Below are 16,528 nucleotides of genomic sequence, written 5' to 3'. Positions count from 1 at the left end.
TGTGCTGGTTTTAAGTAGAGAGCTCAGAGACGAGAAAGGGAGGATTAGCAATTAAATACGCTCTGATGATGGCATGGTTGTGAAGGAGGGAGGAGGAAGGAATACTCCATAGTAATGTACTTTTGTTTTCTTTTTTCTTTGCTTGTAGGACAAAATCTCCCAGGGAATTGGTGTTTTGAAGACTCTTGCAGCTTTTAATCCTCGTTCCTTGGGAATACAAACCTTTCTAATCATGTCACCGGCCATGTGGAAATGGACTTGCCTCGTTTCTCACCTCCTGCTATCCATCACAGTGTCACCTCTTGGTAGGCAGCAGCCACTCCATCCAAAGAGGCCCTTCATCACTTTCACTGGAGACCAAGCAGAGGGAAACTTCAACCACTTGGTGGTTGATGAAAGAACTGGGCACATTTACTTGGGAGCTGTCAACAGGATCTACAAACTCTCCACTGACCTGAAGGTCCTGGTGACCCACCAGACTGGTCCTGATGAAGATAATCCCAAGTGTTACCCTCCCAGGATAGTCCAAACCTGCAACGAACCCTTGACGCCCACTAACAACATAAACAAAATGCTCCTCATAGACTACAAGGAGAATCGATTGATAGCCTGTGGGAGTCTTTACCAGGGCATCTGCAAGCTTTTGAGGCTGGATGACCTCTTCAAGCTGGGAGAGCCCTTCCACAAGAAGGAGCATTATCTCTCTGGGGTGAATGAGAGTGGCTCTGTTTTTGGAGTCATTGTTTCTTACAGCAACATGGATGACAAGTTGTTCATTGCCACTGCCGTGGATGGCAAACCTGAGTATTTCCCCACTATTTCCAGCAGAAAGCTCACCAAGAACTCCGAGGCAGATGGGATGTTTGCATATGTCTTTCATGATGAGTTTGTGGCCTCTATGATCAAGATCCCCTCAGACACCTTTACCATCATCCCTGACTTTGATATCTACTACATTTATGGCTTCAGCAGTGGTAACTTTGTCTATTTCCTGACTCTGCAGCCTGAGATGATCTCACCGCCTGGCTCCACCACGAAGGAGCAGGTTTATACCTCCAAGCTGGTCCGGCTTTGTAAGGAGGACACAGCCTTTAACTCCTATGTTGAGGTGCCCATTGGCTGTGAGAAGAATGGGGTGGAGTACCGGTTGCTCCAGGCAGCCTACTTGTCTAAGGCTGGAGCCATCTTAGCAAGGTCTTTGGGTGTTGGCCCTGAGGATGATATCCTCTTCACAGTCTTCTCCAAGGGGCAGAAAAGGAAGATGAAGTCCTTGGATGAGTCCGCTCTTTGCATCTTTGTCCTGAAAAAGATCAATGATCGCATCAAGGACAGACTGCAGTCCTGCTACAGGGGAGAGGGGACGTTAGATCTGGCCTGGCTCAAAGTCAAGGACATTCCCTGTAGCAGTGCGGTAAGTGAAGCCCCTAAGCACCCAACCTTAACCTCCTCATGTGCTCACAGATCTTAGAGCATGGCTTAACGATTAGAACAGGGACCAAGGAACTGAGACTGCCTCGTCCCAGTCATGACTCTGCCTCCAGCTCACCACACCACCTAATTTAACCAGCTCATGCCTCAGTTTACTCATGGACGTGCTGAGGAAGGTATCACTTTCTGACCTCCTCAGGCATGCTATGTTTGCTGATGAACTAAGCCAAGGGGCCTTGAAATCTTTAGGAGGAATTTGCCTTGTTGTAGTTACTTCACTGTGCAATTTGTTAGGGGTGAAATCACATTTCCTTGTGCAGTCTTGGCTCAAACCTAAACCAAAACAGGACCTAGATAATGTCAATGGCTTGTGCTGGTTTCTGTCTCTGCTGGTGTAATTTTATTTCCCTGGGCTGGAGTCACAGCAGGATTTGTTCAGGGAGTTTTCTGAAGACAGGGCTTCGTTTCTTCTAGGGGTGAGAAGCACTGGTCATTAACCATCAAAGTCCCTCATCTTCCCGTTTCCAGCCAGCTCTGCGTTGCCTCTGCACTGAAAAATTAAGATCTGTCTGCAGATCAAGGATTAAATGCCACAAGATTTAAGGGCAGGACTGGGGAAGAGGCTGATCTACCTGACCTACAAATGGTCTTAAGAAATTGTCTTAGTTTATTCTGTCGGTTCACTAAAGTGTCATTGCAGAAATCTGCGTCAGCCCCGCCAGCGTACGGCTGGCTTTGATACCATGCACAGAAATCAGCATTACAGCCAGCGCTGCACCCAGGCTGCTGTAATAGCCGCTTCTCTGGGCTTTGATTCCCGTCCTTAATTAGCTCTTTCAAGTGAGAGGCAAGTTCAAGTCTGAGCAAAGGGAGTATGGAGAAACACCAGAGCGCTTTCCTGCCCCATAATCTCAAGGCAGTCAGGGCTCGGGATATGGGATTGCTCCAGCTTTCCTTTGTACTCAAGCCTCCTTTGCTGGGGGATCCCTGCTGTTGTTCCTTTGCAGGACAAGGACAGACCAAGAGGAACGCAGATGGAAATTTCATTGCAGGGAGTCTGATCCTGCCTTACTCTGCCCTAATTCCCCTTTACACCAGTGCCCTCAGCATCGTTGCTTGACTTTGCATTGCTCTCATACTCCCACACCAAACAAGTGGAGGGACAAGTCCTTCATTTTAGTTGGGATCTCTTCTGCCTAGACCTGCAAAGCTCCCTATGGAGTATTGCACAGGGAGAAAGGCTGTGCCCAAATCTGTCTTTGATTTTTTTGTTTAGCCTCAAGGCCTCTGCACATTCAAAGAGCTGCCTTTAGATTTAAGCTGGGAGCTTCCCACTGGAGTTTCTTTCCTGGGCTGTTAAGCCTCTCCATGCATTTGCAAATCTGCTCTGCTTGTGCTCCATACTAACGTTTGCAATACTGGACCTCTCAAATCAGGAGGTTTGAAACCTTTCGGTCACCTGGCTTCTGTGGCTTTAGACAGGAGCAAAAAGGCCAACAGCTTTCTTGTGTCCCTTGGTGTGAGTCCCGGACCAAGAAGACTGATATATCAGACCGAATTTGGAGGGACAGGACTGCAGAGGTTGGGGAGAGGACAAGGAGCCAGGGACTGGGTGACACAGTGGGAAAAACTGTTAAAGCCTATTTGTGACTGCATTTCTTCACTGTGAATCAGAGATGCTAATGCTTCCCAGCTGGAGAAAGAGCCTGGAGATCCTTGAAGAAAAAACAGGAGTCTGAAAAGTGTAACTAAGTGGGCTGTCCTTTCCTTAAATGAGTCTACTTAGAGCTGCTGGCAAGCCCTGTCTGAGATCAGCTGTGCTGCCCGAGGGAAGAGGTATTAGTGACTTGGCTGCTGCAAGGGTTGCAGAGTCCAGCCGCTAAGCTTGGAAAATATTTGATGGTTGGTGAAGTATTTTGGAGCCTGGATATATGTCTGTGAGGGCCTCGCCTCCTTTGCTGATGTCCTGCTTGCCAGCCATCCACCAGCACTGCTGCTCTGCCTCTTAGCAGCTCTAAAACCAATTACAAAGCCATCAGTGAGACTTCCCCTGGTTTTGTGTGGATGTCAAATATTTCTCTGTTGAGGCAAATAGAGGCTTAACCTGCCTGCGATCGAGGCCGCACCTGAACTTCAGCTCTGCTGCCCTGCCTTCAGCAGCCAAAATCCTGCATGTGAACAGATACAGATGATGTACCTGGCATTGAGCAGATGGGTAGAGATGAGCTGTGGGAAACCCTCACCAAGCATTGCAGAGAAACACTATTGGAAGACATATTGCAGCCCTTCTTTGTGGTATTAACGGTAGGACCATGGATTGTGGAGCTGGGCTCACCGCACCGTCCTCGCATCTTGGTGCATGGTCAGGTCTGACTTTTGGTAACAAATATTTTTCTAATAGGGCAATAACTGACTCAAAAGGGGATCCACATGTTACGACGCTTCTGTTCCTGCCTTGGTGTAATGCTCGCTCAAGGCCACTTCAGGGCAAGAGAAGTCTCTCTGGCCGAAACCAGGACAGGGACCATTCCCAGCACAGCTCTCCTAACCTGTAATATGCACACAAATAATCACAGGGAGGTGGGGGAACGGTGCACTTGGCCAGAACCATACAGTGCAGATTCTGCAGCTTCTCTGGTCAGGCAGCTTTGCTGGTGCAGCTGGAGCTTGGGAAGTTGAGGTCAGGTAGGACCTGGCAGCAAGCTGGGCTGGACGCCCTGGGTCTCACGGTCAACATGCAGTGGGAGGCATTGGGTCTCCAGATGTCCTGCAGGGTTGGATGTCCTGGAGACTTGCCCTGATCTGGTTTGCAAACCCAATGTGAAGGCAAAGGACGGAGACCCAACTGTGTAATGAGTCTGCGCTTCTCTCGTGCCAACCGCGTGTGCATGTTGCAGATGTTAGCAGTGTGATAGAAGAATTTCCAGAATGGGAAATATAAAAGTCCAGATATGAATGAAGGATCCTCAATGTTCATTCCTCCCCTGTCCCTGTGTTATAGCTCTCCTACTATTAATCTTCTGCATAAATCAGGAAAAAATGATGGATTTTTATGTCTGGGCAGTTGATTTGCAAATTGGCGATGTTCACTCAGGTGATGAACAGTTCCAGGTAATACCTCTCTGGTTTTCCTCCTTACAAATACAGGATAACAGCTTATATTTAAACAGTACACTTGACCCCAAATGCTTAGAAATTCATATAATCAGAGAAAAATGAGGCTGGGGAAAAAAAAGAGTCTTATGAGGTCATCTGATTTGCCCTTCTGCCCTACTTATAACTTTTCTGACAGATGTTTGTCTCACCTGTTCTTAACCTCCAGCCATGGAGATTCCTCTCTCTCCCTACATAATCTGTCTTTGCTGCGAGGAAGCTTTCCCTCATGCCTAATCTAAATCTCCTTTCCTGATACTGAAGGCATTCCTACTTATATAGCCACAGAGAGCACCTTCATCCCCTTTGGCTATCTGGCAAGAGCGTTGTGGGTCACCACAACGCGACCACTTCTGTGGTGCAGTGTGGTACATCAATGTACGGAGCAGAGGGAGCCAGGCTGTGTGGACACGCAGGGTGTTGGCAGAAGGAAGGGCTGTTCTGGAGGGAAAAAATAGGCTTCTTAAAACAGAAGACAATCTTCATATTGGATAAAGAAGGCCGTGGTTTAAATATGCTTAAGAAACGTTGTCATTAACTGTTGATACAGTTGGGAAATGCTGGATTTCTTTAAAAGAAAAAAAAAAAAAGGCAGTTTGGGAGGATGGAGATGTAAATGGGCCATTTCAGTACAGGACTTGATCGTTGGGAGATTTGTTGATTTTCATTGCTATGGAATAGGATTAACAGTAGGTGCATTTTGAAGCCCAGTGACAATTGCACTACTGGGATGCTCAGTAGTGGAGGCAGGGGAGCCTTCCCCTCTACCTTGGGGAACAAGCAGGTGAACTGCTGTGTGGGACATACAAGCATGGATGAAGAAGAGGAGGGTATTGGAGACTGACCCCAAAGCAGCATGAGGGTGCCAGGGCCTGCTGGGGAGATACGAGAGGAATGGGGATCCTTGCTGGAGCTTTGGCTTGCAATGAAGTCCCAAACACGTTGTGTTGTTGGCATGCGAACCCGGCTGTGAGCTTAGGCGCTGGTTGCAGCCCAGGGTGGCTATCCTGGGAGGTCCTGGTCTCCTCATCAGCCTCGTCTGCCTCACAGCATCACCTGCCGCTCTGCAGCCAAACAGACTCCAGTCCCTGAAATGAAAAGGTGTCACCTCCATCGCTGTAGCTTTTACCAGATACACAGCACAAATATCTGTCCAAGATAATCAAAGTGTCTGTCCCAAACTATCGCCTGGCTTCTGCCTTTTGCTGGTATTTTCTTTTCCTTTTGGCAGGAAATGGAGTTTAACTGTTTAAATAACTGTATTCAATCTCTTCCTGTTTTTCATGGCAGCCCTGTCACTTGGGGGAGAAAAGAAATGTTTTCGAAGCTGACCAGCCGACAAAAGGCCTTGTGTAAAGAGCTGGGCAATATTTTTCCAACACTTTGCTAACAGAGGGCAGGCGAGGTGGATGTTTGGGACCCGAGCCATTGTCTGACGAGTGACTTGGCTATAAAGGCTTCCTGTGCTCTTGATGCTTCAAGGCAAACCTAAGTCAGTAACTCCCCAAAATATCTTTGCAGATACCGGTGCCTAGATCCCTAAGAGTCCCGCATCTCCTCCATACATCTGTTCCTCAAGTGGACTCTGCTCTCTTGCTCCCTCCTGCTTTCCCTGCATCCCCCCTGGCCATCCTCGATGCTTGACACCCACCAAGCAAGCACTGCTGTACTCATTGGGTTTAGCTGAATGCAGGAGGAGGCTGTGGAGGGCGTATTCCTGATCAGTCCTTCCATGAATGGCTGTAAGGCATGTCTGGATGCCAGTTGGGTGCACAGGCATTTTGCTTTGGCAGCATAAGCACCTCACCCCAGGATAAATGCTGCTTGGTCCTCGGGGCTGACCCATGGGCTCTCTTCTGCTCCATGCCACCAGGTTAGGAAGGGCCATTTCTAGCTCAGGTGGTAGAAGGGCTTTGTGTAAGGTATGGGACAGTCAATTTGACTCCTGGCAGGGCCACTGTTGGTGATGGGGTGACCACGATTTTCCTATGAACATCCTATTTCATGATTTTCCTCTTCCTCCCAGGGCTTGCATTTGTCATCACTGGTGTTAACAGGACACGGGTCTGACAGAGCCCCTCTGAGACGCCAAGCTGGGGAGCAGCATTACCCCTGTTTTACAGGAGGGTTAGCTAAGGCACGGTAAAACATAACTTGCGGTGCAGTTGCAGCTCAGGGACTCCTGGATCTTAGTGCTGTGCCCAACGTTCTCAACTGTTGCAGGAAGAGGGAATATTATCCTTGCTATTGTGTTCCTGTCTAGCATGGGGGACAGGAAAACAGGGTCATTTAGAAAGAAGGACACGGGCTGGAGCTGCTGGAAAGAAGGGGCATTTCAGGGAGAAAAATCACTTTACAAACTAAAAAGCAGGAATTATCATCTCTATCTGTCATTTCCCCCATCATTTTCCCTTAAAAGGGAAAGGTTGGGGTGAAAGGGAGTGTTAACTTTCACTTAGCCCTTGGGAAGAGGAATGCGTGGAAGGAGGTCCACGCAATACTGCTGCTTTGACATTTTGCACACACAGCCCCTGCCCGTTTCTCCCGGCTGGGCTGGCCCGTACGTGAGCCTGCTGCTTTCCCAGGGGAATGACTCACAGTCACAGGAACGAGCTATTGGTTTCATTAGACCTCGTAGTGTCACTGCTTGCTAGTAGGGCTATCCTAAGTAAATCTCTGCAGGGGGGCAATGCCCCTCGTGCTTGCACAATAGGGCTTTTTGTTCATATCTACCGGATAGACCACGCACAAGAGTTTTGCATACATGTCTTTAGCCCAAATTATACAGACTCATGTTTCTGATCCAAAGGGTTCATGGTCAGCTGAGGGCAGTTCTTGGTCAACTTTTAACAGTGCTTTCTTCTTCTTCCTCTGAAGATGCAGAGAAGAGCAGGAACCAAAAAAAAAAATGACAGAGTGCAGTCTGTGCAAAGGCAGTAGCCTCAGAAATATGGTAATGCCTCTCTGGGAATGCTCACTGGAGACTCAGAGACGGAGCAAACAGGCTTATTACTGCCAGATCTGTGTTTGTATAATTGGTCACATCAGTTTATGTTGGATGGGAGTGTGTGTGCATGTGTGCGGAGCGTATTGTCGGAGGGACTTGCTGAGCCCAGCAACTTTGATAAGAGGCGACAAGCATCCTCGTGCTGATGCTGGGAGCTGGAGTGGATGAAGGGCTTAACTGAGGAGGCAACATGGACAAGGGGTAGGGCACTGGCTTAGGGTTTCTGCAGCTCAGCTCTGTGATTTGCAAATCTCCCCCATGCACCTTCCCAGTCCTCATTTCTCCATCTCCAGCAGGCCTGACCATCATCTCCCCTGCGAAGCTGGCTGTGCTCCGGGGTGAAAGACACTTCATCAGAGAGAAATGTCATATTAACTTGCTACATGAGGCAGCTCAGGCGAAAGCGGATCAGGGAGCTCTCTCCAGTGACGTGGCTGGTGTTTCTCATGATTATTGTCAGTGGTGGAAGTGATCAGAGATGTCTGGGGCCGTGCTCCTCAGGCTAATGGAGAGCAGCCGAGTTCAAATCTCCACCGCTCCGAGCAAGGTCCTGGCCCCTCTGTAACTGGAATTAGGAAAATCTCGCCACCTCTTCCTCTATGAGGTGACCATCAGGCTCATTAACTAATTAGCACTAATTCATTGATTAGCATGCCTAGTGTTCATGCTAAGGACATGACAGTTGGGGTCTAACGGAGTTGCAGGAACGAGACCCTCCTGGCTTTTCCATCGATGTACGTGCCTATGGCTGAGCAGCGCTGGGTGAGCACTACAGGACTTCTCCAGCGCCCGCATAAGCTCTTAGTTCAGCCTGGGCATAGCTGCTGGCAACGTCCCGGTCCTCTGGACATCCTCAAAAGCCCACTGCTTATTCAGGTGGGTATGCATATGCTAACCTGGTGAGAGCTCATTTGCAGGGGCTTCTCAGGCACCACGTGGGTTCATCTTTTTTCTCCGTGGCGGTCCTTCCTCCCGCTTCTCAGGCACCACGTGGGTTCATCTTTACTTTTTTCTCCGTGGTGGTCCTTCCTCCTATGTGCCACCTCTCTGCTTTCAGCCAGCAGGGGTAAGGACACTCCCCTGCCTCTCTAAAGTGCTCTGCACTCCGGGCAGGAAAAAAAGTGGCTTTGGAGGCCCCTGGGGGAGAGAAAAGCAAAAACTCTTAAGCACCTACATCAACTGAAGCTTGCACTTAAGGGCTGTAAACCAGGGCCTAATTGCACGGAGAGGATAATTGCATTTGAGGTATTAAGTATGTTCCTCAGTATTAAACACCTGTCCTTGAAAGGATACTTCCAGATCAGTGTGCATGTAGAAATACTGCTGGCGGTAAATAATTACCTTCTCATCACACCCCCACCCTGCAACCTCTCCTTCCAGAACCCTCATTGTTTGTCCGGGGCAGGGGAAGCATGCTTTGGAAACAACCTCCTTCTCAAAACCATTTATTTGCTTCCCAAGCATAAAGCAAGAGGAAACCCTGTGCCTTTAAGTGGCCGGGTGCCAAAGCCATGCACACTGCTGTTCTCTCCCGGCTCCTCGCGTCTGGTTGACCCCGCTCACACAAAATGTTCATTGAGGACGGAGCAGGGCCCAAGGCTGCTGAGTCGCTGTTGTGTCTGAGATATTTCAGGCGCAGCTCCCTCCCCCACGATCAGCCCCATCTCTGGACCACGTTGGCTCTGCCTGAGCAGCTCAGCATCTCTCAGCATCAGCCCCAGCTCCTGGTGGTCCCCCAGTTGCTGCTTCTGCAGCCGAGGAAAGTGCCAGCTTCTCCATCACTGCTTGTGCCATTTGCCTGCGCTTTTCCCCACATGGACGATTAGATTTTTTTCTGGGAACTGATCTTTGCTGCTTCCCCTGCCAGCAAGCCAGGCTGTTTTCTTCTGTGGTCGAGCCCTGTGGTCGCCCGTGGCTCAGCCTTGCCTTTTTGGAGGGCTCCATATGATCTCCTCGCATTCTCTTCCATGCTGGGAGATCAGCTACTTCGCAAACCTGACCTCGTATTGCCTCGCCAGGAGGTCGCCTTGCGGGCCAATGGGAATGATTGTGCAACAGGTTTTTTTTTTTAAAAAAGCAGCAAGCAAAACCCAGCCATCCTGGAAGAGCCAGAAGCAAAGTGACTCCAGCTCCCTTCGTGAGCCCGATGCTATTTAAAGCACCTCCGGACTGGGGGCAGCCGAGCGTGGGAGTTTGTACAATAACCGTTCTGTTGAAGAGAGGGTCGAGGGTATGCTGGATTCAGCATTGCTTTCTGGGCCAAATCCTGCACAGACCCTTTCTCGCCTGCCTGATGCAAGTGTAGCTGTTGGGGTGAAAAACAGTGCAGGGTCTGTCTTAGTACTCGGAGAATCAGTGAAGATGTTTAGCCTCTGGGAACAATCTGATGTGCATGTCTATTTATGTTATATTCCAGCACACACATAACGTAAGACCTATTTTTTTTTCCCCCTGAAAAAAGAATGTTTCTCTATCTAAATTGCATGGAAACATGGGTCCCCATTATACCAGGTAGGATAATACAGATGTTGGAAGTGTCCATCCTGAAGACTGGCCAGTGTGAAGATGGAGATGAGAAAGGCTGTTGTACCTACAGAGAGATGTCCAAATCTCATCTGACCATGTTTCTGCCCCAGACGCTCCGAGCCTGGCATCTGCCTGACTGTGCTAGTGTGGGATATGGTTTTGCTGTGAGTTTGCTTGAGAGGCATTTTATTAGCACTGGCCTGGCCTTTGGGTAACACGACAACAGCTTTGGGACAAAATGCAGCGTTTGCAGAGCCAGCGTGGACCTGGCTGGGTAGGTATGTCCAAGTCCAGGATAGAGCTGGGGAGCTGGGTGTGCAGCACACATCGACCTCCGAACCGTCCTTCTCTTCAGCTCTGCTTTGTTGCACAGATAAATGTCAGTAAGTGGATGAACGTGGCTTGCTGAAATGCAGACCTTTGTTGCATCTTTCTCTTGCAGATAACTACACAATACGTAGGACCTAACATCTTCCCTGTGCCACCAGCACCCAGTTCCTTCAATTTAGGAGCTGGTAAACATTGCAGCCCCAGTGTTTTCTGCTTTATGGTGCAGATTCTAATAATATTTAAAATATTTAAAGAAGTACTTGAAACGCAGGAGAGGCAAGAGACCCAGAGATGCATGCAACTAAATGGTAGCACTGCAGAAAGACAGAGACCTCTGTTTCTGCCATGCAGTATTGGAGCTGGCATAGCTGATAGAGCATGTGGGTGACATTAGATCAGTAGGAACAACATCGTATTTTCCCTGTTTCAATGTCATTACCCCGTCATTGTCAGTGTTCCAAAATATAATAGGATTTGTTCAGCTGATTTATCCTGTAAACAAGCAATATTAGCCAGGCGCGTATTTAGACACACAGGGAGAGTGGGAGAGGCAGAGTGAGGGAGCCTGCAGAAGGGAATAATAAAAACATACTCCTCCTAATGAGGGAATGACCCAGCACTTATCAATGGGTTGGGGCTATTGGTTGGGATCCTGCGCCAAGAAACACAGGGCTGTAATTGTAATGGTGTCCCTGCTTCTGAGGGCCGGCTGCAGCCTTCCGCTTGCACGGTCCCGCTTTCAGATGCAGGAGGAGTTTGAGCTTGATGGCTTGAGTGAATTTATACTCGGCTGACACAAGTGCTCTGAATTCCTCAAGTACCGAGATCTGCACAGATAGACGCCGCAAGTGGGAGATTTTTCTTTTCAGGGCTCAAGTGCTTTAGTTTGTTGTTTAAGCTGATAACGAGGCTTCTTTAAATTCATTTTCTCTGAGATGATAGGACCAGACACAATTCGGTTCTCCCTGATACAGATGCGCAGCCCTGGAGCTCGGTACAACTCTCTGTTATTTGGTGAGCAAGCTGGGGCCTCTCGTACCCAGCTGAGCTCTCTCAATTTCCCCGTGCTGAAGAGCAACAGCACATACATGTTGTTCATTACAACACTTAGCTTACCTTTGCAGGACTGCGGTGAGGCTTAATTAATGCTTTTAAGCAGCTCTGGGATCTCCAGGCAAAGGTGTTGCTTGCATGCAAAGCAGCGTTGTTTTTTTAATTTATATAGTGCTGTTGGTGCGCGTGGCACTTTGCAGCCCAAATGATAATTTTGTCTGTGTAACAAAATAATAATTATAGTAATTGTGATTCAGTGGAGAATCTCTGGTGGTGCCGGCATAGGGGAGGCAGCTGGACTCTATCCGGCAAGGTGCTGGTGTGCGTCACTCGAATAGGAATGAAGGGTGCCTGGCAGCTGCCAGAAATGCTCCAGAGATGCTGGTTTAACCGTTCTGCTGCCAGCAAGTGTTGGGAGATAATGGGCCAGGCATGTTGTCTATGAAAGGGAGGACAGGTCAGCAAGAGAGGGCTCCTACACCCTTGCATGCAACAGACAGCAACGATATTGTTGTGGAGACCTTAGAAGAGCCCTGCGGTGTGGCTGTTGTGTCCATCTGGTGAAGATGGACATGAGAACTTGTAACTTGGGGAAGGGAACGTCTCTTTGTTAGGTGTCTCTGTTGGGTGGACGTGCCTGAGAGAAACCCATGTTACGGCAAGCATGCTCAGGATTACAGGGCACAGCTGACAGAGGACAGAGCTCCAGTCTCTTCTTACGCCTCTTTCATCATCTCAGTTGATGTTTCCAGGAATTTGTTATGTAGACAACCTTTGACCAATCATGGAAATGTGACATCCTTTAGGATAAAATGCAGCAGCTGGCGAGCACTTCTCCTTCTCTCAAAGGTGTCTTTCTGCCTACACAGAAAACCCTTTTCACCTAAGATTTTCTCTCCCTGGGACTCTTACTCCCCATCTCAGCTACAGCAGCACCAGGGGAAGTCAGTACTACTGTGTTTCAGGTGCGTAACACAGCTTTGCTGCTGGAATATGTTCTTACAGAAGAGCTCTAGCAGCTTATTTGATCAATATTTCACTTTTGAAAAATCCCTAAATGCTTATTGACCCAATAGACCATGGCGGTTTCAAAGGCAGAGTCTCCACACCCAATAATCTCTTTTTTTTGGGGTGTGAAAAATTTTAAGTGAATTTTTTAAAGCTCATGGAAAGCACTGAGCTGAGAGCCACAGAGATCATATTCCTCTGTTTATCCTTCAGTGCCTCATCCGTATGACCCTCCAGTCTCTGAGCCAGTAGAGGGAAGTTTATGGGACTGCAGAAGAACTCAGCTTCCTTTTACAGTCACATTTGCTGCTCTTCAGGTCCCACCCATCCTTCTTGTTTGTGGGTACAGTTGCCACCTGTGAGGGGATGAACCTCAGTGACCACACACCTCAGGGATCTGATTTTCACCCCAGCTACATGGCTTGGTGTGCTAATGCTGAGATTTGGAATCGAAATGTCAGGATTTTTCGAGGAGGTGGAAATGACCTATGCAAAAGGGAGATTTGGCTGACACAGTGGTAGTGTTTGGGATGTGGGATGTGAAGGCCTCCATAAATAAGAATGTTTCTACTATCTCGGCCTGACACTCTGCGTTGCTGCTAGAGGTACTGTCCGTCTTCCCTGCCTATATCAGACCCTTGGGCTCTAACCAAGGCACTTGAAATATCACTTGAGTTACAATATCCAAACACAGAGAGTGTAAATATCCCACTGAAAAATATTCCCAGGTATCTGAGTCTGTTCTGCACCTTGTCTTGTTTATCACGACATAGTGCGACTGTTTCTCCTGGCAGATGCTTGGAGTTGACATAGGAGCTGAGGGATGTGGTGAAGCTGGTATCAGTACACCATCTGCCAGTGATGTGGATTCATTAACCTCCTGGTGTTTCAGGCTGGATCCTTAATTGCATCTTCATTTGTAATGGTAGGAATGTCTTCTATGCAAGTGACCAAGAAGCAAGTATGTTGTTTTGCTGAGGGCGGTATTGCACACTTGGTATCTATGATGTGCTTCTCTGGATAGTCAGTCGTGGACCTTCCTTCATGGGGGAATGAACTGTTTCCCTCTGATAGCCCAGTGCTGCTTCCAGAGCAGAAATGTTGCTGCTGACCAGTCCCGTGCCAGTAGTAAGGCAACGTGCATAGCAAAAGTGAGAACAAGAGTTTGAGAACAAGCTGTGGGCTGAAAAGCATTTGCAGTTGCTGCTCTGTGGCTGTGACACAGAGTCAGCAGACCCTGAAAGCTGTGGTCTGCATCTCCAGGGTCTGCAGCAGGAAATAAGAAAAGCAAACGTACTGCCAGTATTGCTTAAATTTTGTACTAGTGGGGTCTAGAGAATTTTTAGGGGTTCACTAACCAATGTACATTGCACACATCTTTTGGCACACTAATCATTCAGAAAGTCAATACTTAGAGGATGCTAAATTTATAACAACAATTACTTCTTACTAATAATCAGCCAGCTCTGCTGAGCAAAAGGCCTAAAGACTAAAGAAACTTGTTGGTCTCTGTAAGAAAGGCAGCCTCCTCTTCAGGAAATTGCAAATTTTACGACGTGGAGGTACATGGTATAGACCGTTGGGAAGCCTTAGGCTCACAATATAGCAGGAACATAAATGCAGGCATAAAAAGTCTGTACTACATTAAGATTCTGCAGCACTCTGGAAACTTGACACCAGTCCTTGAACTGATGCTTAAACTACGGACCTAAAAACCAAACGCCTGTACCAGTTCTAGTCAATTTGAGTACCTTTCCCCCCTGTTCTTGCGTTCCTGAATTATGTTTGAATGAAAACCTCGTAGCATAGTGGGTACAATTTCCCTGTAATTGGTAAAGTTACTGTAACTGCACTGTCATTTGTATATGGTGACATGTAATTGCATGGTAACCATTGCTGTGGTTGCACAAGTGAAAAGCAGTGTGCAATTATAATGTATTTCCAAATGCTGGCTCTTTATCCAGCTGCCATTATATCACAGAGCACCCTGTGGAAACGGTACTGGATATTTTTGTATGTCATCAGACCGTAGGCTAACTGCTGAAGAGTGGGTTGGTTGGTGATCTATGCTCTCTTTGGTTGGTGGTCCAGGGTTCCCATCTTTTTGTCCACAAAATTTCCCCGTGGCTTTGAATTGCAGATGGCAAAGGTCTACAGTCGTTGATGCTCGCTGGGGAAGCCTGCAGCCTTTTCCTGACCCACTGTCGGGAATGCATGTGATGGGGAGGGCAGTAACAGGCATCAAATTATGTGAATGATGTGGCATGAGGTGAAAGTCAGAGGGGCTGTCTCCATCTTGCACTAGGACCTCATAGCTAGACACAGCCAATGGGCTGAAACGTGATGGTTCTGCCCAGTCGTTGATGCTCGCTGGGGAAGCCTGCAGCCTTTTCCTGACCCACTGTCGGGAATGCATGTGATGGGGAGGGCAGTAACAGGCATCAAATTATGTGAATGATGTGGCATGAGGTGAAAGTCAGAGGGGCTGTCTCCATCTTGCACTAGGACCTCATAGCTAAACCCAGCCAGTGGGCTGAAACGTGATGGTTCTGCTGAAGTTCACAGCACAGATCGTGGGGAGAAGGTCAGATGAACCAAAGTCCACTGGTCTCAGAGGAGTCGGAAGAGAGACTCGGATGCAGCATGGCCAGAAGCAGAGATACTGCAGGAGGTCAGAGGCAGAGCCGATCCAGCTTAAGGAAGGCAAGGTACTAATGCCAGGGGTAGGGCAAACCAGCATCTAACCAGAAGTTCACCAAGCAGTGAAGTCCATGCTGATACCATCAAGAGGACATGCACGGGCAAACAAGAGAAGCACAAGCCTTGGGTACCATACTGCTGCTGTTGGGGTTTAAAGACCGGTGGTTTGCTGGGAGATGGTTTCCATCATTTGCAGCTCCTCTGGGTGGAGCTTTATGCTTCACCCCTGCACCCAGTGATCTAGACCCTAACTTTCTTAGCTTGTATCGCTTCAGGTACCGTGAAGTTCCTGGTGACAGATTTTCATAGGGCTTCCATCTCTAGATTTTTAACTATCCTGTTGAGTAGGATACATGCCCACCCTCACCCTCACTCAGTCCTTGCAGTCAGGAAGGAAGGAAGATCTTGCAGTCAGGTGATGGAAAAGACCTTGGATATCTCCTTGCAAAGACTCAGATGCATATTACTGTTGATTTCTTGTTGCTGTTGGCTCCCTGGCCCTGCTGGCAGCACAGACAGCCGTAATGTATGCGTTCCCTCCGTCGTCTGGCGTAGCCAAGCCTGAGATAACAAGAGTGAGAAGCCAAGTACCTGCCACCGTATGAAGACAGGGCTGTTAGGTATTAGCTGTAAATCAAAGGCGAGACTTGGCCGTTGGGACAGCCTCTATCCCCAGTGAGTCTGTGGAATTGCTTTGGAGCCTGCTGAGATATCTGGAAAAAGGCCCTGGTGCTTTGATTGGGCAGGAAGATTTCGCCAGAGTGAAAGCAAGGAGGAACGAGGGATGGCTAATCCTTTATCGAAGCTTTTCCCGAAATATGGATTAGGCTGTATTTGATGATCAGGGGCTGTTTCAGAGGCAAATAGCTAAAACAGATGTTTAAGGGACAATTGCAGTTTATTATGAGCACTGTTTGCACTGGCCCCCCAAATATCTGGTACTTCAACCATTCGTGCAATGCCAAAGTGCTCGCTTCTGCTGGGCAATCAGATGAGGATGGGGAAGGAGGTGTTGTAATCGGAGCTCTAACCCTTCTGCTGAGTTTGGGAGTTTTTGGGGCTCAGCGAATCCCTAGGGGACTGAGCCAGCACCAGCCTTGTAAAACCATCCTCTCCAGGAGGGCTTGGATGTGTTAATTATTTATTTGATAGGCTTAATCCTGGAGAAGGCAAATGCCTGCCAGAATCCACCTGTAAATCAGGCCCATTCTTTTGCACATCCTTCCTATTTCACTGGTGAATGTGACACTTGGCCACGGTGTCACGGCTGCAGATGAACCCTCTGGTTGCCGATGCAGGGAGCGGCGGGGGGGGGCGAACCGC

The 16,528-nt window shown here is 48.4% G+C and overlaps 1 protein-coding gene across 1 annotated transcript in view; it reads left to right on the top strand.

The window, feature by feature from the left end:
* The first annotated feature begins 244 nt into the window (after positions 1-244).
* The window catches only part of PLXNA4 (plexin A4), a 462,713-nt gene continuing 446,429 nt past the window's right edge, over positions 245-16,528 (top strand). The window contains exon 1 of the mRNA XM_009290424.2: positions 245-1,411. Within this exon, the coding sequence (XP_009288699.2) occupies positions 245-1,411 (1,167 nt within the window). The remainder of the gene's footprint in view (positions 1,412-16,528) is intronic.

Source organism: Aptenodytes forsteri, unplaced genomic scaffold (genome assembly GCF_000699145.1).
Source record: "Aptenodytes forsteri isolate BGI_AS27 unplaced genomic scaffold, ASM69914v1 Scaffold173, whole genome shotgun sequence".
NCBI classification, from domain to species: Eukaryota; Metazoa; Chordata; class Aves; order Sphenisciformes; family Spheniscidae; genus Aptenodytes; species Aptenodytes forsteri.
This window is presented reverse-complemented; position numbering and strand designations above follow the sequence as displayed.